This window comes from Thermothelomyces thermophilus, chromosome 4 (assembly GCF_000226095.1).
Source record: "Thermothelomyces thermophilus ATCC 42464 chromosome 4, complete sequence".
Classification (NCBI taxonomy): domain Eukaryota; kingdom Fungi; phylum Ascomycota; class Sordariomycetes; order Sordariales; family Chaetomiaceae; genus Thermothelomyces; species Thermothelomyces thermophilus.
The window spans coordinates 1,724,745-1,746,423 of NC_016475.1; the positions used below are offsets into that span (position 1 = coordinate 1,724,745).

General features: G+C 61.8%; 6 protein-coding genes across 6 annotated transcripts; 3 read left to right on the top strand and 3 right to left on the bottom strand.

The window, feature by feature from the left end:
* Window positions 1-301: 301 nt before the first annotated feature.
* On the top strand, window positions 302-5,028 carry MYCTH_2306297 (uncharacterized protein). Its single transcript, XM_003663953.1, has 4 exons — window positions 302-493; window positions 587-2,568; window positions 2,625-3,751; window positions 3,823-5,028. The coding sequence occupies exons 1-4, from the start codon at window positions 397-399 to the stop codon at window positions 4,883-4,885; spliced, it is 4,269 nt and encodes a 1,422-aa protein (XP_003664001.1). The 5' UTR covers window positions 302-396; the 3' UTR covers window positions 4,886-5,028.
* Window positions 5,029-5,464: 436 nt separating this feature from the next.
* MYCTH_2111026 (uncharacterized protein) lies at window positions 5,465-6,514 on the bottom strand (the record flags this gene model as incomplete). Its single annotated transcript, XM_003663954.1, has 1 exon — window positions 5,465-6,514. The coding sequence occupies one exon, from the start codon at window positions 6,512-6,514 to the stop codon at window positions 5,465-5,467; it is 1,050 nt and encodes a 349-aa protein (XP_003664002.1).
* A 253-nt stretch (window positions 6,515-6,767) lies between these two features.
* MYCTH_2306298 (uncharacterized protein) lies at window positions 6,768-8,762 on the bottom strand. Its single transcript, XM_003663955.1, has 3 exons — window positions 8,729-8,762; window positions 8,638-8,680; window positions 6,768-8,545 (listed from the first exon to the last, which is right to left on the bottom strand). The coding sequence occupies exons 2-3, from the start codon at window positions 8,665-8,667 to the stop codon at window positions 7,040-7,042; spliced, it is 1,536 nt and encodes a 511-aa protein (XP_003664003.1). The 5' UTR covers window positions 8,668-8,680; window positions 8,729-8,762; the 3' UTR covers window positions 6,768-7,039.
* Window positions 8,763-9,075: 313 nt separating this feature from the next.
* Window positions 9,076-12,959, bottom strand: MYCTH_2306300 (uncharacterized protein). Its single transcript, XM_003663956.1, has one exon. It carries the CDS (start codon window positions 12,615-12,617, stop codon window positions 9,426-9,428), a length of 3,192 nt encoding a protein of 1,063 aa, XP_003664004.1. The 5' UTR covers window positions 12,618-12,959; the 3' UTR covers window positions 9,076-9,425.
* Window positions 12,960-14,869: 1,910 nt separating this feature from the next.
* Window positions 14,870-18,541, top strand: MYCTH_102797 (ATPase, P type cation/copper-transporter; the record flags this gene model as incomplete). The annotated part of the gene is made up of 1 exon (XM_003663957.1): window positions 14,870-18,541. One exon carries the CDS (start codon window positions 14,870-14,872, stop codon window positions 18,539-18,541), a length of 3,672 nt encoding a protein of 1,223 aa, XP_003664005.1.
* Window positions 18,542-18,977: 436 nt separating this feature from the next.
* On the top strand, window positions 18,978-21,643 carry MYCTH_2306302 (uncharacterized protein). Its single transcript, XM_003663958.1, has 2 exons — window positions 18,978-20,095; window positions 20,219-21,643. The coding sequence occupies exons 1-2, from the start codon at window positions 19,354-19,356 to the stop codon at window positions 21,403-21,405; spliced, it is 1,929 nt and encodes a 642-aa protein (XP_003664006.1). The 5' UTR covers window positions 18,978-19,353; the 3' UTR covers window positions 21,406-21,643.
* The last annotated feature ends 36 nt before the right edge of the window (window positions 21,644-21,679 follow it).

Here is a 21,679-nt window from a genome sequence, read left to right on the forward strand (position 1 = left end):
GGGCCTTGATAAGCCACTTGGGGCGGCTGCCACTCTCGAGCTCAGTGCCGTCACAGGGGTTCGCGCGCCTCAAGTCTCTCATCCAACTCGACGTCTCCACAATCCCTACTATTGGATCTCAAAGCAAAAGAAGAGAGCTCAGCGCTGGTGCAACCCCCAAGTTTAGACCCGGCCGCGCATCGGAGCCGTTCCGCAGCCTAGGCTAGTCCATGAATGCCGACCGGTTTCGCCAACAGAGATTCGCGCGCAAGTTGTTCAATCCACTGTTGCGAGCGGCAACCCCGAAAATGTCACGGCTCCCCCACCAACAGTCGCTGCCCGATCATTCATGAGTTTCTCAGATATACTCCGCATCCTTTCGCTTGACGGGAGCGCCTCTCCGTCGCTGCGATAGCCATGAACGGTCGCGAGGTGAACAGGGCCGAGATATTCGAAGACGAGAAGAGGAGGATCATCGAGAGCTGCTTCGCCAAGCGTGACGAGGACGGTTCCGGTACGCGCCCACTCCCCCCGTCGAGAGCTTCTCTCGTTACCTTACCCAAGGTTGGGACGAGGCTTTTCCGCTGATAGCTCGCGTCACATATAGTTATCGAAACGTACATTACCCATATCAGAATCACCGAGTACCAGACGTCTCCGTCCTCGCCGCCGCCCCCGTCCGCGAGAGCACCCCAATATGAGAAACCGCGGGTCATCATCGTGGCCGTGCGCAAGTCGGGCCGCGTCCGAGTGCACAAGTCTAAGGAGAATCCCAATGGTACCTTCTCAATTGGAAAGACTTGGTTTCTCGACGATCTTAGCGCGATCGAGTCCTTCACCAGCCCGACCGTCAACCCGAACGCGCAGCAGTGGGCCGGAGATGTAGGCTTCGTCGTGACGCTCGGCAAGCCGTACTACTGGGAGGCCCAGACGGACAAGGAGAAGAAGTTCTTCATCGCCAGTCTGATCAAGATCTACAATAAATATACCGGTGGACGCAACCCCACGCTGACGGGGTTCGAGCAGCGCGAGCTTGAACAAGTGCTCGGCGGAGCCCAGGTGTCCCGTCGTCAGGAGCGACCGCCTCCTCGGCCGTCTGCGCCCGATAGCGCCGCGAGCAGCGCGGGCCCCGCCGGTTCCTCTGGATACAACCCCCCCCATGGCGGCCAAGGCATGCCCGCGCCGGGTATCTCAGCAAGGGTGCCATCTCGCAGCGCCCTGGGCCCCAGTGGGAAGTCTTCTCCCGCCCAAAGCATCGACACCGGGCGGCCATCTCAAGAACAGCAGTCGCTGCTCAGGCTAGCAACTAGTAACAAGAGCCAGGAATCGATAGCCGCGTCCACCATCACGAGAAGCGACGATGGTGCCAGTCTGCGGCCGAGCACGAGAGACGGGGCGAACGGAGCGTCTCCCTACGGGACCCCCGAGCAGACTCTGCAATCAGTGACCGAGGATAAACCTCCGGCGCGGAAGCGGCCTCCAATGGACCCTCTGCGGCCGCTGCAGGTTGACAAGAACCTGATCCCCGCGCCGCTCATGAGCCCGGGCATGCGCCGGGAGCCCACGGTGCCGCCGCGAAACGTGGAGAGAGTCTCACCACGGAAGGACTCGATCAGTCGGAAGAATGAGCCTGCGCCGGCGCCCGCTCCCGCTCCCGCTCCCGCCCCCGCACCGGCTCCCGCGCCGCGAGCGGAACAGGTCACGACACCCCAGGAGACCACCAGGCCGGATCTACCGGCGGGCTCACCCATCGCAGCCGTCTCAACCCCACCCTCTGCTCCTCCCCCGACAACTGCCATATCACCCGTTCCCACCCCTCCGGCCGACAATACCCCGCCCCAGCCTCCTCCGGAGCCGCAGGAGGAAACCAAACCGGGTCTCGGGCCCATGATCAAGAAGAGATCCAGAGGAGAGATTGCCGGGGCGCTTCGGAAAGCCGCGAATGCTGCCAGCGCGTTCAAGCCGCGGCCTGGCGGCGCAGCAGAGCGTCTGCTTCTAAGTCAGAACAAACCCAGCGACGGCCCAGATGGCATTACAAGTGTGGTCCCGGCTCCCCCCAGACCGGCCCAAAAGCCGCCGGAGCCCGCCCCCGGTGTAGAGCCGCCACCCAAGGCAGCCGATAGAAACGCCGCCCCGGGCATCCCGGAGGTCAAGGTGACCGAATCCGATTCCGCCACTACGTCAAGCAAGGCCCAATCGTCGGGGGGTAAGGAGGCCGAGGACAAGAAGGCGGCCGAAGCCTCGGCCGAGGAGGAAGGACCTCGTCGGTCTGTTGTGGCAGGCAACGACACCAAATACCTCACGACGCTCGGCATAGATCCCTCTCTCCTCGACAACCGCGCGAACGAGTTTGCCAAGTGGCTGGACTACTTCGGGTGGGTGCCAGGCGAGAAGATGCGGTCGCGGACCTTTGAGGAGATGCGCGCAGACCTGGATCGCGAACTGAGCAAAGCTCAGGCTGGCGGCTGGCTCGCTCGCTTCCAGGAAGGGGACGAAAGGGTCGAGGCCATCAAGAGAGGCATCGACCTTGCGATCAGCGAGTGTGATGAGCTCGATAACCTGCTCACCCTGTATAGCGTCGAATTATCCGTAAGTCCAGTGCCATTGCGTGATCGGCGTGGGGTTCGCCTGCTAACCCGGCACAGACGCTCTCGGACGACATTGCATACATCGAGGCCCAGGGCCAAGGTCTCCAGGTGCAGGCCGCGAACCAGAAGCTTCTGAAGAAGGAGCTCGAGTCGCTGCTGGAGACATGTGCCATTGGCGAATCCGACCTCGCCGCGCTCAAGACAGCGCCACTCGAGACCGCCTCGGGCGTCGAGGACATCGAGGCGGCCCTCGTCACGCTGTTCAAGGCCATGATCAAGATCGACCCGACCCTGGGCAACAACGAGTCCCGCAAGAGCGATGACCTCAACGGTGACCAGAGCCTGGGTCTCGACAGCGACTACGGCAAGATGCGCATCGTCCAAGAGAAGAGGGAGACGTACCTCTCCGAGAGCTCGCAGTTCATGCGTCGGCTCGTCATCTTCATGGAACGGCAGTTCTCGGAAGCATTCCGCCAGACCAAGGCCGCACTCGACGGGGCTCTCTCGAAGAAGGCCGACGCCCGCAACCACGAGCCCGGCAGGGACCTGCTGTGGATGTACAGCCCGCTAATCCTCTACGCCAGGGACGTCGACCTCGCCAACTGGGACCGCATCCTGCAGATCTACGAGGACAAGGGCCATCCGGTCTACAAGACCGAGTTCAGGGACGCCGTGGAGGCCTGGAAGAAGAACGTCAGGAAGGTGACGGGCGACGAGAGCGAGCTGCTCTTTACGTCCCAGCAGGAGAAGAAGGAGGAGGGGCTGGCAACGACGGCGCGGAAGCTCACGGTCAAACGGAGCCAGACGCTGGCGAGGAGCCTCCGGTCGCCGCTCGGCGACGGCAGCCGGACAAATCTGGCTGCGGACAAGACCCCCGACGGCCGGGCGCTGCCGTACGAGGTGTTTGCCGGCGTTCTGGATGATCTGCTACCGTTGGTGGAAATGGAGCAGAACTTCATTGTCGACTTGTTTCACGCAACCACCCTCGAGCAGTCCGACTTTCCGGAGCTCGTCGCGGCTTCGCGTCCCCAGGATCGCCGCGGTGGGGATCTGAAGCGGCATCGCCTGATGGAGCCCGATCGCGACCTTGCCCGCCGGGTCACCAAGGCGATGGAATCGATCTTCTCGTTCCTCGAGTCGAGCTTGCAGCAGCTGATGGACTGGGTGCTCAGCATGGACCCTCTGTAAGACTTAACCCTATTATTGCTCGTTACGCCTATGCGAAAAGGTCCCCATTGCTAACGAACCCCTGCAGGCAAGGCGTCGGCGTCCTAGCGACCCTGGAACGCAAGATGGCCGACATGAGCCAGTCCAACCAGGACTTCCTCAACAACATCCTGCAGAAGCTGCACGGGAACTTGGAGGCCAAGTTCAGGAAGTTTGTCGACGACCAGGTCCGGGCGATCGAGGAGACCAAGGTCAAGATCAAGAAGCGCAAGGGCGTCATCCACTTCATCCGCATCTTCCCCCACTTCACGACGGCCGTGGAGAACATGCTGGCCAACGTCGACCCGTCGCTCCCCATCCGGCGCATGGTCGACCGCGAATACGACCGCCTGCTCAAGTCCATGTTCGACTCTCTCAAGGTAATTGCGCGCGAGAATCCGGCACCCGGGACCGGGCCGGCGACGGCCCTCTCGTCGGCCCACCCGTCCGCGGCAGCGGCGGACCCGGAGGACAAGGAGGCGCTCAACTTCCACATCCTCCTGATCGAGAACATGAACCACTTCCTCGAGGAGGTGGACAACCCGCGCCACCTCGAGGTGCTCGACGACTGGCGCGAGGCGGCCCAGCGCGAGCTGGCCGAGCACATGGGCCTGTACATCAACGCCGTCGTGCGCCGCCCGCTCGGCAAGCTGCTGGAGCACCTCGAGAACATCGAGGCCCAGCTGCAGGCCGGCGGCAAGAGCCCCGCCGCCGTCGCCGCCCAGCCGAGCAACAGCAAGGCCGTGTTCAACAAGATCCTGAGCGGCTATGACGGGCGCGAGGTCCGGAAGGGGATCGAGGCGCTGAGGAAGCGTGTGGAGAAGCACTTTGGGGACGAGGATGCCGTCGGTATTGGCGGAGGCGGAGGAGTAGGCCAAGGAGGTAGCGGAAGCTTGGGCGTCGGTGGTGCTGGTGGTGGTGCTGGAGGAGGCGGGATTTCGGGAACTAACAATACCCTTGTGGCCCGGGTGACCAAGGAGTGCGAGAAGTTTTATGGGGAAGTGGAAATGCGCATTGGCAGGGTCACGACGGATGTGTATGGCGGGGACGTGCTGTTCGAATGGCCGCGTGCCGAGGTCAGGGCAGCGTTTTCAAGTCTTGGAGCCAGGTGAGGAATGAACAAAACAAAAGGGGGGGTTATGTATATGCGGACATGTCTTGATAGTCCCGGGTGTTGGGGGATTCATGAAGATATACAGTTTCCTTCTTCCGGAGAGATACCTTGCTTCTGGCGGTCTGTCTTGTTGCTTTGAAAACGCGGAAACGAAAGCCGGTCCTGTTGGGGGTGGTGTTGGTCAACTGGTTAGTTCATATTGAAACCAACCAACGCAGGTAATGTTACCTCGGTGCGCAAATTCGGCACTTTGCTGACCAATTATTATGGCAGTTTTACGTCCATGAACGTCACTAGGATTTCCATGTATACATACATAGACATTATTCACTACAGAGCAAAAATGGCACACCGACCAGCGGAACCCAGCTTAATTACCCTCTTCTCCTCCCGTACCGAGGAGCCCCGGGCCTACCCGGATCTTGTCGTCCGTCCCTATTCGACCTTGATTCCGGACGCCGCTGCCCCCCCTCCCCCCCCCCCCCTTTTTTTTTTTCTTTTTTTTTTTTTCTCATTTCCTTTTCATCCTCTGGACCCTTCCCATTCCCACTTCCTCTGACCCGCAGCCCGAGTCCCGTCAGCCATCGGCATCCCACACCGAGTCCGCGTCGCTGCTGCCGGACCCGCCGGACTGGGACTCATCAAAGCCGCCCGACAACGACCAAGACGACAACGACCATGACGAGTCGCCGCCACCGCTGCTGCTCCCCTGCAGCAGCCGCCGCGCCAGCCCGTCCGCCAACAGGCCCATCTCCAGCTCCAGCTCGACGACCGCGGCGGCGTCGGCCAGCTCGGCGGCCGTGACCAGGTCGCCGCGCCAGCGGAAGACGTGTTCCTCGTCATCATCGTTGTCGTTGTCGTCGTAGTCGCCGTAGGCCGTGTCGGTGTAGTATGTCAGCGCGGAGCGGTCGTCGGCCGTGCTTGAGGCGGAGGCGTCGTCGTCGTCGATGCCGATCCTGACTTCCTCGTCCCGGCTGGCGGCGACGACCGAGGGGGTGGCGCAGGCGGAGGCGCCGGGCGAGGGCAGGTCGAACCAGGCGCGCAGGGTGGACGAGGCTGGGGAATCGTGCCGGGAAGCGAAAGAGGCGAATATTAAGGCGTTGTTGGGGTTGTGAAGAAGGGCGGGGCGGGAAGACAACGGGATGGCGCCGCTGGCCCCTTGGTGGATGATGACGACGGCTGGCTGGTCGTAGACCTCATCCTCGTCGTCGTCGCCGTCCTCGTCTTCTTCATCCCGCTCGTCGTCCGCGTCGTAGTAGAATTCGGTGCAGGCGCACTTGGAAGGACAGCGGTAACCCGCCTCGCTGTGGTCGCCTGCCCTTGGCGACTCCAGCGCTGCGATCCCCGACGCCGCAAGGTCACCCTCATGGCGGGTGTTGCTCTCGAAAGTCAGATGAAGGTCGGTTGCGTCCGGGCGCGAGCGCGGCCACGACGCGGTCTCGTCAGGTAGGCTTTCGGCTTGCTGGCCGACGGGGCCGGCGTGATGGGTGAGATCAGACGGGTCATGGGCTGTAATGGTACCGTCGAGATCGCTTGCGCCGTGTCCTTCCAAGGTGCTGCCGTTGTCCGGAGCATTTGACCGTACCCGGTCCAGGGGTCGGCGACAAAAGGAGCCGAGGGTCACCATGGTGATGTGCAAAAGAAATTGAGGGCAAGTTACGATCTGGAGGTCTTCAAATGCTAGGCAGCTGGATATCAAAGGACGGTCTCGGCTCTAGTCCTCACGAGTACGTTGCGAGTGTACCCTTCGTTGAGCGTTCGTCTCGGGCGTAGACAGGGAAAGCTAGAATTATTTATGCATATACACGGCGGGCGTCGAGACCATGAGCATAACAATAACTTACCTGTACAGTAGCCGGTGTGCTGAATCCATTTGCGCTCAGAGAATTGCCATGTTGATTTGTGATTGAGTTGATTCCTCGGCTATTGTGCTCTTTTTATACTGTCAAGTCATACAACGTTATGCCCTCAGGCTTCGGATCGATGCGAATTTTCCCCCCTTACTCACAATGCTAAGCCATCAACAAACAATAACCACAAGCTATACCCCCTGCGCACAATGAGCGCGGTCTGATTTCATCCGAAAAAAAAATAAAAATCGATAAGATTAAAAAAGAAAAAGAAAATGGGAAAATACGAAGACAAAATGTCATCAATGCTCGAGAGCATCCTCAAACAGGCGACGCAGCTGGTCGCGCTCCTGTTCGAGCTCCTTGGCCAGGCCCGGGGCGAGGGAGAGGACGCGGGCCTGGGGGATGGTGCCCTCGACCAGGTCGTCGATGTGGTCGCGGGTGAAGCCGAGGTGGCGGAGGCCGGCGGGCTGGTCGCCGAGGTCGGCGAGGAAGCGGGTGAGGGCGTCGGCGAGGACTTCGCCGGCGCTCTCGCGCTTGACGTTGCTGACGTCGACGCCGAAGACCTCGGCGGCGGCCAGGTGGCGCTCCGGGTTGGAAGGCGCCGTGAAGCGGAAGACGGCCGGGGCGGAGACGGCGACCGAGACGCCGTGCGGGATCAGGGGCGCGTCGACCTCGTATCCGGCGTGCCGGTAGCCCGGGTTCTGGCCCGAGATGGGGTAGGACATGCCGTGGCACAGGTGGACGCCGGCGTTGCCGAAGCCGACGCCGGCCAGGGTGCTGGCCAGCAGCATCTCGGTCTGGGCCTCCATGTCGTCCGGGTCGCGGACGGAGCGGGGCAGGTACTTGACGGTCTGGCGCAGGGCGTTGAGGGAGAAGATGTCGCTGATCGGGTTGGCGCCCTGGTAGGCCGGCCGCAGGATCGGGTTGGCCGGGCGCGGGGTGCGCTCGTTGAAGGGGATGGCGGTCCACGACTCGAGCGCGTGGCAGAGCACGTCGAGGCCGGACGAGGCGCGCACGGCGGCCGGCATGGTGCGCGTGTTGAGCGGGTCGCAGATGCCCAGCGTCGGCTTGAGGTTGCGGTGGGCCACGCCCGTCTTGGCCCGGCGCGAGGCCAGGTCGAAGATGGCCGTCCCCGTCGTCTCGCTGCCCGTGCCCGCCGTCGTCGGCATCGCCACGAGCGGCAGCAGCTTGCGGTCGACCGGCCGGCCCTTGCCCAGCGGCGCGTTGACAAAGTCCATGAAGTCGGCTTCCGGATAGCACGTGTACAGGTTCATCAGCTTGGCCGTGTCCATGACCGACCCGCCGCCCACGGCCAGGAAGGCGTCGGGCGCGTACCCACGCGCCCACTCGACCGCCTCCTTGACGCTGTAGTCCTTGGGCTCGACCCGCACCCCGGAGTAGACGCGGTACTCGACCCCTTCCCCGTCCAGCGCCTCGCGCACCTGCCGCATCGCCTCGAGCCGGTCCACCGTCGGGTCCGTCACCACGCACACCCGCTTGGCCCCCATGTTCCGCAGGTCCATGCCCACCTCCCGCGTCACCCCGGGCCCGAACCGGATCGACGACGCCGCCATCTCGAACGCGTACTCCTTCTGCTGCGCCGCATCACGCGGCGTCGCGTACCCCCGCCGCCCGCCACGCGCCGCCGACGAGGCGCGGTCCGCAAATCGCGACACCGTCGTCGCCGCCGCCGCCGACGCCGACGGGCCGGCGTGGTGGTGATGGCCCGGGTTGGCGTGGCATGGGCACGACGGCGGGTGGGTGTACTGCACCGTACGGAGGAGGTTGACGGCGCGGGCGGCCCTCTTGAGTTCTCTCGGTCAGTGTCTGAAAGAAAAAAAATAATAATAAAAAAAAAGACAGATGAGGGCATGATGTGGGAAGGCGGGAGGCATACAGAAGGCAGGACGCGGATTGCGGTTCCCATCCCGAACTCCGAACTGCTCTGATTAGTAAAGTTCCAACTGGGGAAATGTATGTTGAATTACGAGAGTAGGCCGTTTGTTTTGGCGGTTGTCTAGAAGTTCCAATGTCAAGACGTAATTAGGGCTAACCCCCAGTAGCCCCTGGTCGAAAACAAACAGAATGTTGGTGAGAAGGGTAAGAAGTTGTACAAAGGACTCGGTAGAAGAGCAGAAATACGACAAATTGAACAATGATGCGTGTTCCGACAAAACACTCCGAGGGGCGCTCCTGCTCCCCCGGACCGAACCCCCCAGAAGCTACCCCACACCCCCGGTTAAGCAACTCCCGAGCGGGCTGCGGCGGGCTGCGGCGGGTTACGCCGGACTTAACACGCTCTGTGTGCCTCTAATAGGCTAGCGCTACACTAGGCCACCAACCCCCAGATCTGGGATTCTCCGCCGTTCAAGGGCAGTGGCACCGCCCCGGCCCACTAGGCGGAGCTCCCCCGCACGGCACCCCCGTCACCGCTGATTATTACTATGTACGGTCCGTAGCTGTCCCAATCACCATTCTTGTTGACAACGCTCAAAGGGGAATTGGCAGTTCAGGACTTGGCGTGGTGACGGGACTTCACTGGACTTGACAACGAAAAGTATCGATCGGTGTTGAGGTATTGAGGTATAGTCTAAGACAGCAACATAAAGTAAAGAAAAGAAAAAAAAAAAGAAAAAAAAAGAAACAAAAGATGCCAACTCGCTCGCAACATATAAACAATCCGATCTAGTACACCTCCAAGACATAGCGGCCGTCCTCCTTGAGCCGCTCAATCTCCTTGCGGGGATCCACCTTCCTGCCGCTCTGCTCGGCCTCCGCCGCGATCGCCTCCTCCAGCACGGCGGTGACGTCCGGCACGGGCCAGGTCGGTCCGCACAGGTAGAACGAGCCCTCCTCCTTGATGTAGGCCTTGACGATGTCGGCCATGGTCTGGCGCATGCGGTCCTGGATGTAGATCTTCTGCGGCTGGTCGCGCGAGAAGGCGGCGCCCAGCAGCGTGATGACGCCCGCGTCCAGGTACGCCTCCCACTCCTCGCCGTACAGGTACTCCTCCCGCTGGTGGCGGCTGCCGAGGTAGAGCAGGATGGAGCCGATCTCCTTGCCCTGGGCCTTCTGCATGGCCCGGTACTGCACAAAGGCGCGGAAGGGCGCCAGCCCGGTGCCGAGGCCGGCCATGATGAGCGGCGCCGTGTCCCTGGCCGGCAGCTTCATGACCGACGGCTTGACCGACACGGTGACGGCCGCGCCGGGCTCGAGCCCGGACAGGTAGCGCGTCGCCTGTCCGTGGCGCGTGCGGCCCCTGGTGTCGACCCAGCCGACCGCGACGATCATGAGCGAGAGCGAGCCGGGCGTGACGGCCTGCGCCGACGCGATGCTGTACTCCCTGCGCTTGAGCGGCGCCACAATCCGCGCCAGGTCCGCGAACGCCGGGTGCGCCGACCGGAACATCTGCAGCACGTCCACGTACGTGACCGTGTCCACCTCGGAGAGCCGCTTGAACTCCTCGGCGCCCTCCTTGCCGCCCAGGAACTCGAGCTTCTTCTTCTCGGCCTCATCCGTCGCGAACCCGGCGAGCGCCTCGAAGAAGCGCTTGGGCGGCTTGCCCAGGATGTCGAGGTTCTGCACGAGCGACTGGTACACAGTCCGCGTCTCCAGCACGGCCGCGTCTTCGCGCGACGGCACCTGCACGAGGTCGTCCGCGTCGAGGCCGTAGAACTTGATAAACTCGAGCACCTGCCGCGGGTCGTTGTCCGCGTGGATGCCGAGCGCCTCGCCGATGTTGTAGGTGAGGCCCGAGTCGCCCAGGTCGAACTCGATGTGGAAGATGTTGCGGTCGTACTCGGGCGGCGTGAGCCGGCGGTTCTCCTTGACGCGGACCGTCGACGTCTTGACCGTGAGGTCGGGACGCAGTTCGGTCCGGGTGCCGTACGCCTCCTTGAACACGAGGCCCTTGGCCGCCTCCTGCCAGCTGTCGAGCTTGACGGCCGGCTCCTGCTCGTCCTTCTCGAACGGCGCGAAGCTGGTCGGCTTCAGCGCCCTGAGCGGGGCAGCCGGGGCTTCGGAAACCTCGGCCCAGGCGGCAGGGACCTCGACCGCCTTGAGAGCCTGCCGGAGAGCGTCGGCAAGCTCGGCAAGGGCCGCCTTGTCCCGGCCGAGCTGGCCAAACTTGGAGAGCTCCGCGACCGTGAGCTCGGGCTGCGTAACCTTCAAGAAGGCGAGCTGAGCGAGGAGGAGCTCGGCGTCCTTCTTCTCCAGAGCAGGCGAGAGAGAAGAATCCAAAACGAGGAGCCCCAGGCCCTTCTCCCGTACCTGCTTCCTCGCGCTGGCGGGGATGCGCTTCTCGAGATCCTCCTCCTTGAAGTTGGGCAGGCGGAGGACCAGCTTGCCGCCCCGCTTGGAACCCTTGACGATGTCGACATCCTTCAGCAGCTTCTCCTCGCCGACAAACACCACGTCGGCCTCCTCGACGGCGAACGGTGCCTCGACGGGCTTCTCGGTGATCCTGATGTCGGTGCGAACCGCGCCGCCCTGGATCAGGTTGTCATACGTCTCGTGGACGTAGACGTGGCTCGGGGCCTCGCGAGCGAGGAGCTTGCCAAGGGCCGCGGGCGCGCCGACGGCCGACGAGTCGTCGACGTCCCAGAAGGTGTACTGGCGTGCCTGCTCGAGAGCGTGCAAGACCAGGCTCACCTCGCCCTGGCCATCCTCCTTGGCGGTGAGCTGGTGGATGATGGTGGCGATGGAGCTGGGAGTGTGCACGGTCGACGCGGCGTACTTGACGTCGACCACGACCGGCTCGCGCGGCCGGTCGGCGAACGAGACGGCGGTGAGCACGTCCGAGTGGAGGGCAGACTGCACTGAGGCGTCGCCCACGGCCACGGCATCGCGGACCTGGCCGAGCACGGCGATCCGACGCACCGACTCGGGCAGAGCCTCCAGGAAGGCCTCCTCGATGAAGGGCCGGTAGATGCGAACGTTGACCGCGCCGACCTTCTCGCCCCGGGCGGCCAGCGCGTCGACGACCTGCTTGGCGAGCTGGGCCTCGGCGCTGCCAAAGACCACGAGGACGGATTCCGCAGACTCGTGTCCGTGGTACTCGAAGGGGGCGTACGAGGTGCCGAGCTCGGCGTTGAACAGGCGCAGGAGCTCGACGACCTTGCCGGCCGTGTCCAGCCTCTTGTTGAGTAGGCCGACCTGGCGGGCGAGCTTCTTATACGTCTCGGCGATGGCGCCCTCGCTCAGCGCGTCCACCACCTTGAGCGTCTCCCGGGCGGTGCGCAGGCCGTCGTACGTGTGCAGCGTGGGCAGCAAGGACGCCAGGAGGGTCGCGAGGAGGGACATGTGCTGGGCCTCGTACGCGGAGGCGCTAGCGACGAGCCCCAGGCCGAGGTCCTCGGCGATCTGCAGAGCGCTCTCGTAGTCGGCAACGAGACCGTCGCGGGCCGAGTAGTCGGCGGCGGCGATGTGGGCAACAAAGGGGCTGGCCACGCCGTAGAGAAGCGAGAGCTGGTCCAGGGTGGCGCGCAGGTGCCGGAGGCTCAGCGAGGGTGCCAGGAGGGTCTGGGGGATGTGGCGCTTGCTGAGGTCGAAGTCCCTGGAGAAGATGTAGCCCAGGGCAAAGGTGCCGGCGCCGGCGCGGGTCTGGAGGGGCACGACCGTCGTCGTCTCGCCGTGGATGTTCTTCTCGTCGGCCCGCGACCATTCCCTGACGGCCAGGTCGAGATCAAAGGTTTCCGGGGAGAAGGAGAAGATCTTGTCGGAGAGCTTGTAGGCCGTCTGCTGGACGAGCAGCTGCCCGGTGGCGTAGGTTGGCCCGGAGATGGAGCCGAGGGGGGTCTTGTCGAGGACGTCGGGCACGGCGCTGGTCTCGGGGACCGGCGCAATGCCGCCCGTCGCGGCGTCGTCCTTCAATTGCATCGTCGGCAAGTTGTCGCAGGCTTCAATGGCAGTGGCGAACCGGCCCTTGAACGCTTCTTTAAGAGCACGAACCCGACCGCTCGCGAGAGAACGAGGTAGGAGGGCAGAAAAGGGCGCGGGGGCTACCTCGAAGCACTTGCGAACTGCAGCAGTGGAGAGAAGCAACTGCGCCAGCGAGAACTGCTGGGGAATATGGGACCTCAACAAGAGAGAGAAGGGGGGAGAGGGTGTAATTATTGAGGCGAGGCCGAGAAAATACCGAACAAGACGGCTATCCTACGTACACAAATATATTTTTTTTTTTCCGCCCGCGCAGCCTGCGCAACCCACGTCGCCCGCGCGGCTGCTCCGTAATAATAAGTGCCGCAGTCTCATGGCGAAAAAATCTGGACCCTGAGCCGTTCCAAATGTTGCCTCGCTGGGCCTCGTCTCGAAATCGCGTTTGATGGAGGTCGATGGCGTGATTTACGCTAGCCGTATATGGGTAATTCTGTGGGGGGCTCTAGCCAGTCAAAAAGGTTTCGTTAGTGCACACGTGGATTGGCACGTGGTTGCGCTTCCGATACCCGGAGTCTGAAGTCTGAACATTTCAAGTTACAACTGGTATTGGTTTCTATTGCAGCACAGTACTCCGTGCTGAAGAAGAATATCTGTAGGGCCGAGCATGAGCTCATTATTTTCAAGAGTGGAACGAAACGACTGGTTCGAGCACCTAGGTCGCTCTTTCCGGATTGGGTGAGTATGCTAAGAGTAAGCAAAGTACATACAAGAAGTGCGAGGGAGAAGGAGCTGTCGTGAGGCTGCTAAAACACTTTCTCCTAGCCTGGCATCTAATGCATAGTGCGAAGTGGTTTTCGAAGCACTGCTTCGACCGCTGAGCCGGATGGCGGAACGCGCTATTACGGAGTATATGCGGAATACTGCGTAGCAGGAAGGGTGGCGGCAGTCGGTGTTCGATGCCATGCCGACCTAAGCGGAACCGTGAGGATGCCGGCCGACTTCCGCCCCGGCCATAGGTAGTTACTTCCAGCCATTTGCAGAGCAAGAAGTCGCCGGGCACAAAAGTGGGTTCCAGCTCGGGCAGTGGCAGGTGCGTCATGTGGGGCCATGGGCAGCCGGTCCCCGAACCCGGCTGCGGCTTTTGTGCGCCGAATCTTGGGCACCAATGAGAAGAACCCATCTGGATCTTTGCCACACCTTGTTCCCTTCGATTGACTTGCCTGGCCGCACCCTGATTTCCTCCGTTGATTTGCTGCATCGAAATCTTGGCATCGACTTCCAGAAGAACACAACTGGATCAGCCAACTGACGACATTCCTCTTGAAATCCGCCAATCCTGTGTGTTGTGGCGGAGAGTGTATACTTAAGATCCGAAATACAGAGGTATAACAATCCGGGGAAACCAGCAACCGTCGTCCCGTCACCGTCATCACGCCGTTGCACGAAGCAAAGCAGGGCAGGTCAACCCGCGACCACTTACAAAATAACATGTTCTGCTGTATTGCGCATGAACCCTGCCCAAACTGACCACCCTTGACTGGCGGATCCCCAAAACATCACGGAATCCAGACCGCCGCTGCTAATCTTGGCACCCGGCAACAAACCAAACCCTGCGACATTTGTGCGTAAAAGAGCAGCTGATGAATCACTCGGGTACGGGGACGAGCGTAGAAACCATTCATCCATCGATGACCTTCTGCGTATGGAAACAGGTCAGTTGCCCCCCCTCCCGTCCTAATAATTTATAATACGCCCTTTGTTTGCCCCCCTCTGATCATCAATCTTAATATAATCCAGTCCGACTTCTATTCCTGTTCGATGCATCGTCTCGCCAATTCTTCTTCATTCCAACCTGCATCCATCCTCCCGTCCCGCATTCCAAGATTACTACCTCTTCCTTACGAGCAAATAAGGTAGCAAACGCTGCACAGAACAGCTACTTCGTACTTCAGCCGATATAACCCTGCTGGGTGACAGCACCCCGAAGGTCCGCATATTTCCCAGAAGGGCAACCCTTAATATATGTTCGTGTGCCACGTTCAACTCACATCGCCAATCACCCAAGGTCGCACACATACTCTTCTGCTACCAATTCGGCACCAAGCAGCCGAAGAGGCACCGGTAGATTCCGGCCACCCGGGCTCTGACACTGCTTGCCTGTTCTCTTGGTTCAGCAGATCAACAGTTAAGCAGTGGGGGTAGAGCAGCCCGAGTTGGACAGCCCGCAGCCAGGTGCTGTTTTGTGTACCATCATGGCACCACCCTCCAGCCGCCGACCGGTGGCAGCCGGGCCGTCCGAGACAGTCTCAACCTCATTTCTGCTCGCCAACCTTCACTGTCCCACATGTGTGTCGACGATAAAGAGCGCCCTCCACGGATCCTGCGGCTCTCTCGTCAAATGGGTCTCACCCAACGTTGTCACCTCTGTAGTGACCGTCGAGCACGCCCCAGACGCATCTCTCCGGCAGATGCGCCAAGCCCTTGAGGAGAGCGGGTTCGAAGTATGCGGAATAACCACCTCGTCTGGCACTATCTCCGACTCGGATCTTGAAACGGGAGAGTTTCAGCCGAACGGCGAGAGTAGCGACAGCAGATTCAGCAACAGCACCAACGACATGGGCCTTCCGGTGTCTGGCCTCGCCCGTTGGTTCCGGCCCGTGCCGTCGCAGGCTTCCCCGTCTGAAAAGAGCCGGGCCCATCTCGAGAACTGCGAACAGTGCCGGAGCACCGTGGGCACCCTGACGGACGAGAAGGCAGTATTGAACATCGTGTCCCAACATACCACCACTCCGAGCACGCCCATCACTAGTTTGGCTCCATTACCCACCACGTCATCCAGCCCCTTTATCGCCATCGGAGGCGATAAGGATCAGCCATCACTCTGGAGGGTATCGCTCGCCGTGGGAGGCATGACATGCTCCGCCTGTGCCAACATGATTACCGAGGGCCTCAAGAAGAACGACTGGGTCGCAAACGTTGTGGTCAACCTCGTCGGAAACAGCGCCGTGGTGGACGTGAAGGAAAGGGACAAAGCCGACGAGCTCGTTCAAGTCATTGAGGACCTCGGATACGAGGCGACTCTGGACTCGGTCACTGACCTAAGCCAAGGGAAGCGCAAAGCCACGGAAAGCTCGGATCTCTGGCGAGCGAGCCTTGCTATCGGGGGCATGACCTGCGCCGCTTGCTCCAACACCATCACCAGGGAACTGATGAAGAAGGACTGGGTCAAGGACATCACTGTCAACTTACTCACCAATAGCGCCTCGGCCGACATTGAGGGCCGGGCCAACGCCGACAGGCTAGTGGAAGCGATTGAGGATCTTGGCTACGACGCGACCCTTGACACGGTAATCAACCTCGCCCAAGAAGCGGCCGAAGAACGCAGGCGGACCGTCGAGATCCGGGTCGACGGCCTCTACTGCGAACACTGCCCGGACCGCGTGACAAAAAGCCTCGCCGGCTTCAGGCGACACCTCGAAGTTCTCACCCCGCCGAGCCGCAAACGGCCCATCATGAAGCTCAGCTACGTCCCCGACGCGCCCACGTTCACAGTGCGCCAGATCCTCGCCGCCATCGAGGCCAGCGACCCGGGGTTTACCGCCGCCATCTACCACCCGCCCACCCTCGAAGAGCGCTCTAAGCAGATCCAGCGCAAACACCGCCTCCAGATCCTCTTACGCGTCATCTTCACCGGCGTCGTCTGCATCCCCACCTTCATCATCGGCATCGTCTACATGTCCCTGCTCCCCTCCAGTAACCCCACCAAGCATTTCCTGATGAGGCCGTGGACGTCGGGCATCAGCCGCGCGCAGATTGCGCTCTTCATCATGGCGACGCCCGTCTACTTCTTTGCCGCGGACCTGTTCCACCGGCGCGCCATCAAGGAGATCCGCACCCTCTGGCGCCCCGGCAGCCGGGTCCCCATCCTGCAGCGCTTCTACCGCTTCGGGAGCATGAACACGCTCATGTCGCTCGGCACCACCATTGCCTACATCTCGTCCGTGAGCCAGCTGATCGCCGCCGCCGCGAACAAGCTGGACGAGGTGAACGACTCCAATTTCTACTTTGACTCGGTCGTCTTCCTGACCTTCTTCCTGCTCTTGGGCCGGTTGATTGAGGGTTACAGCAAGTCTAAGACCGGAGACGCGGTAGAGATGCTGGGGAAGTTGCGGCCGACGACCGCGACCCTCGTCGAGGGGTACGGGACGGACAAGGAGAAAGACGTGCTTGTCAAGGCCGACTTGCTCGATTTTGGCGACGTGGTGCGCGTCACTCACGGCGCGTCGCCGCCCGCGGACGGCACCGTCGTGGGGGGGGAGAGCAACTTTGACGAGTCTAGCCTGACGGGAGAGTCACGGCTGGTCAAGAAGGCGGTGGGCGACCAGGTGTTCTCGGGAACGGTCAACAAGGATGCCTCGCTCTTGGTGCGCATCACCGGCGTGGCGGGGTCGTCGATGCTAGACCAGATCGTCCACGTCGTCCGCGAGGGCCAGACGAAGAGGGCGCCGATCGAGCAGGTCGCGGACATGCTGACGTCGTACTTCGTCCCCGTGGTCACCTTCATTGCCGTCCTCACCTGGATCCTCTGGCTCTCGCTCGGACTAGGTGGCCACATCCCCGAGCATTACCTGGACGTTACTTCCGGCGGCTGGGTCGCCTTCTCGCTGCAATTCGCCATTGCCGTGTTCGTTGTGGCGTGCCCCTGCGGCCTCGCTCTCGCGGCGCCGACCGCGATTTTTGTGGGCAGTGGTCTCGCAGCGAAGCATGGGATCCTCGCCAAGGGCGGTGGCGAGGCGTTTGAGAAGGCTAGCAGGATCGATTGCGTCGTCTTCGACAAGACGGGCACCCTCACCAAGGGCGGCGAGCCCAGCATCACCGACTCCGAGGTGTACGCCCAAGAGGCCGCCCGGAGGGACGCCCTCTTCGCAGCGCTGAAGGCGGTCGAAGAGAACAGCAGTCACCCGATCGCAAAGGCCGTTGTCTCCTTCTGCAGCACCCAAACATCCTCCCGGGCCACGGTTGATGACCTCCAAGAAGTTGCCGGAAAAGGGCTGAGAGCGACGTACCGGGCCACCGACCCGGCATCATCTTTCGAGCTCGCCGTCGGAAATGAATCCTTCATGTCTGACTTCTCCGTCGCCATCCCCGCCCAGACAGCGGCCGCCCTCGAGCGCTGGAAATCCGAAGCCAAGTCGGTCGCTCTCGTTGCCACCCGCGCCGCGGACTCCCAATCATGGACTCTCGCAGCGGCGTTCTCCATCTCGGACCCCATCCGCCCCGAGGCACCGCGCATCATCCGCGCCCTCCGGTCCCGGGGCACCCGCGTGTGGATGCTGTCCGGCGACAACCCGACCACCGCCTCGGCGGTCGCCTCCCAGCTCGGCATCCCCCCGGACCAGGTCATCGCGGGCGTGCTGCCGACCGGCAAAGCGGACAAGATCAAGTACCTCCAGTCGACGCTCAAAGCGCGTGCCGGCGGGAGCGGGAGCGGGAGCAGGGGCCAGTCCGCCACCAAGCGAGCCATGGTCGCCATGGTCGGCGACGGCATCAACGACTCGCCCGCGCTGGCGACGGCCGACGTGGGCGTCGCCATCGGGTCCGGGGCCGACGTGGCCATCAGCAGCGCCGACTTCGTGCTGGTCAAGAGCGACCTGCGGGCGGTAGTCGACCTGCTGGACCTGTCGGCCGTCGTCTTCTCGCGCATCAAGCTCAACTTTGGCTGGGCCGTCGTGTACAACTGCATCGCCCTGCCCGTGGCTGGGGGTGCCTTCTACCCCATCGTGAGCCGCGGGCAGCACGTCCGGCTGGACCCCGTGTGGGCGAGCCTGGCCATGGCGCTGAGCAGCATCAGCGTCGTGCTCAGCTCCCTGGCACTGCGGGTCAGGGTGCAGGGGATCGGGTACCGCGAGAGGCGGATCGAGTGAGATGGTGCTCTTTTTTTTTACATTCTTTTTTCGTCTTTCTTTGGGATAGCAGGTTTACTCTCGCACGACTAAGAATGAAGGTTTTGGCCAAAACATGAGAGAGTGGGACGTTAAGGGAATCTGGGGACTGAGGGAGTTTGGGATCCACATGGAATGCATTGCTCTAGATACCCCTATAATGTTCTTGTTGAATGCTACAGAGAACATGTTTGATGTGTGTTTTGTCCCGTTGATGACGTGATCAATGACACTCAATTTGTGTGGTAGAGAGGTTCGCGGCAGACGCTCCGTCAGAAAGTGGCTTGATGATACCAAACAAGACTATAACTTAATACACACAGCAGTAGTGCAAGTCCCTGAGTTTGGGGTATGAAGTTGGTTGAATATTAACTAGCACTGTGCGGGGCTTGGAAGCTAACACGCCAACAAATCCAGCTGCTCTTCCAGGTCCTCTCCTCTAACTTGTCAAAGCTCCCATCGCAAATTGTCTGGGGTCAAAAAGCTCGCAGGAACGAGCATTTCGGGCAGAAGAAAATTTGCTTTATTTTTAACTTCATCTGATCTTGATGTTCTGCACACCGTCTATCCTACCTAGCTTTGTTGCACTAACTACTGTACATACACGAAGCTCAGGCTGGTGCTCTTTTCCCCCCACTGAACGCTGCTGCTGAAGCCAGCCGCGAACGACCCAAACAGTGGGGTCCGTCACTCGGGCGACCACCATCCGCACCCATCGCCAGCCGCAGCGCAGCCGCAGTGCAGCCGCCGAGCACAGTACACGGTGGAAGAGGCACATCGCGGCACACAGCAAAATGAACTCCACCGTCAAGCGCAAGTTCAATGCGCTCCTCCAGGGCATCGGCAACCAGCTACCGAACGAGTACAGCAGCGACCGCAGCGACCGCGAGAGCCTGGATCCCGCATCGTCGCCACTCTCGCAGCGGTCATCAGCGCACCCGTCGAGGACGATGGCGGGCGGCGACAGCAGTCTCGATCTCCAGAAGAGGCGACGTCTCGGCGAGGTGACGACGACGCCGACGCCCTCCAAGTACGCAACCTTACAGACCACCCCGATGCGGTCGTCCCCCGCGAGCATACGCAGCGTTCCGCCGGCAATAACAACTACAACAACAACCGTCTCGAACGTGACGCTGAGGAAGTGGACGCCCGGCAGTGCCAGTGCCAGTGCCAGCCCCGCGCCCGACCCGAGAGACGGCCTGCCGCCGCCGCCAAAGTACTGCCCCGGCGATCGCGACCAGCTGCTGCGGCGGCTCGCGACCTTCCAGGAGCTGACCGACTGGGCGCCCAAGCCGGACCGCGTCAACGAGGTGGAGTGGGCGAAGCGCGGCTGGGTGTGCCAGGGCAAGGAGCGCGTCAAGTGCGCCCTGTGCGGCCGCGAGCTGGCCGTCAAGGTGAACCGGAAAGAGGTGGACGGCAAGGAGATCGCGGTGCTGATCGCGTCCGAGGTCGCCGAGTCCGTCGTCGACACCTACGTCAGGCTGATTGTCGAGGCGCACGCGGAGGACTGTCTCTGGAGGAAGAGGGGCTGTGATGGTGGGTTAATTTTTTTTTTTTTCTTTCCCCCCTTCCCTTTGCCTGTTTGGTACATTTATTTTGTCCTGTACCTCGCAGCACATCCCTCGCATACTAACTAACCAACCCATCTTGCCCGACCAGACTCCCTCCTTCGCCTGCCCCTCCCCAACCCCAAGCTCGCCCTGCAAGGTCTCCGCCAGCGCTACGACGAACTGTGCGAGCGCGCTGCCTTCCTCCCTTACGAATTTAACCTCCGCCTACCGCCGGGTCTCGACTTGGACGCCATCATCACGTACCTCCCGCCCACCTTCTTCACCGACCCGCCGCCGAAGCATCCCCCCGCAGCGGCGGCAGATAATAACAAAAACAATAATAATAATAATAATCACCAAGCCAACCCCAACCCCAACTCCAACTCCAACCCCGCCAGCACACCTTCCCCGGCTGCCTCGGCTGCCCCGGCCGAGCCGACGATCAACCGCCCCGCCCTCGCGCTCGCCCTCTTCGGGTGGCAGTCCCTCACCCACCCGCAGCTCGGCAACCCGGTCCCCAACAGCGCGTCGTGCCACACCTGCCTGCGGCGCCTCGGCCTGTGGATGTTCAAGTCGCGCGAGGTCGACCCGGCCACGGGCGCCGTGGTGGTCCCCGCACCCATGGACCACCTCGACCCGCTGCGCGAGCACCGCTTCTTCTGCCCGTGGAAGAACCCGGCGGCGCAGCGGAACCCGGGCGCGCGGTCCTCCTCCTCCTCCTTCTCCTCCTCCTCCTCGTCGGGGCCTGCCGGCATGGCGGCCTGGGAAGTGCTGGTGCAGGGGCTGAGGAACGAGGCCTTCATCCGGGAGAGGATTTCCGGGGCCGGGAGCGGGAGCGGGAGCGCCGCCAGAAGGCGGAAGGAGGCGACGGAGAAGGAAGGGCGGAGGATCGAGGCTGCGGTCCTCCCTGGCCACGGGAGGAGCAAGAGCAGCGTCCCCGCGCCCGGGGCGGGGTCGTCGTCGTTGAGCGGTGATGGTAGCGGAGGAAGGGCCGGAGCCGACGACGGGGTGCCTAAGACGCCCGGGCGGCCGGTTACAGCGGGCTGCCAGCCGAGGATCACGGTCGGGGACGCGGATGAGGATTACGATGGGGATGGGGATGGGGATAGGGATGGGGTGCGGCAGAGCGCCGATGGGCTGGATGACGAGGAGGCGAGGGCCAAGAAGGACAAGGACATGATGTCGCGGTTGAGGAGGGTCAAGAGCCTGTTCAACACCAAGACCGGGAGCAAGCTGCGCAGGTTGGGAGGGAGTAGGCCCGGGACGTCGCATTCGAATGTCGGTGGTGGGGAGTAGGGCTTTGTGCGGTTTTTGAGTAGCATGAAGGAAGAGGTAGGGGGAAGGAAGGGGCAGCTACGATAGAGCCGTGGCCTCGGACACCATCGTTATGTCCTAGGCTCAGAAGAACAACGGCGACAAATATAAAACCACTTATAATCTGGTTGATGTTAGACGTCCCGAATTGGGTACCAAATTGACAAAGCCGTGCTAACCAGGGTCTATAATCACAATGGTGCCTTGAAACATAAAGGAATGCAAAAACAAGAGCATTCATTGTTGCTCTTCACCT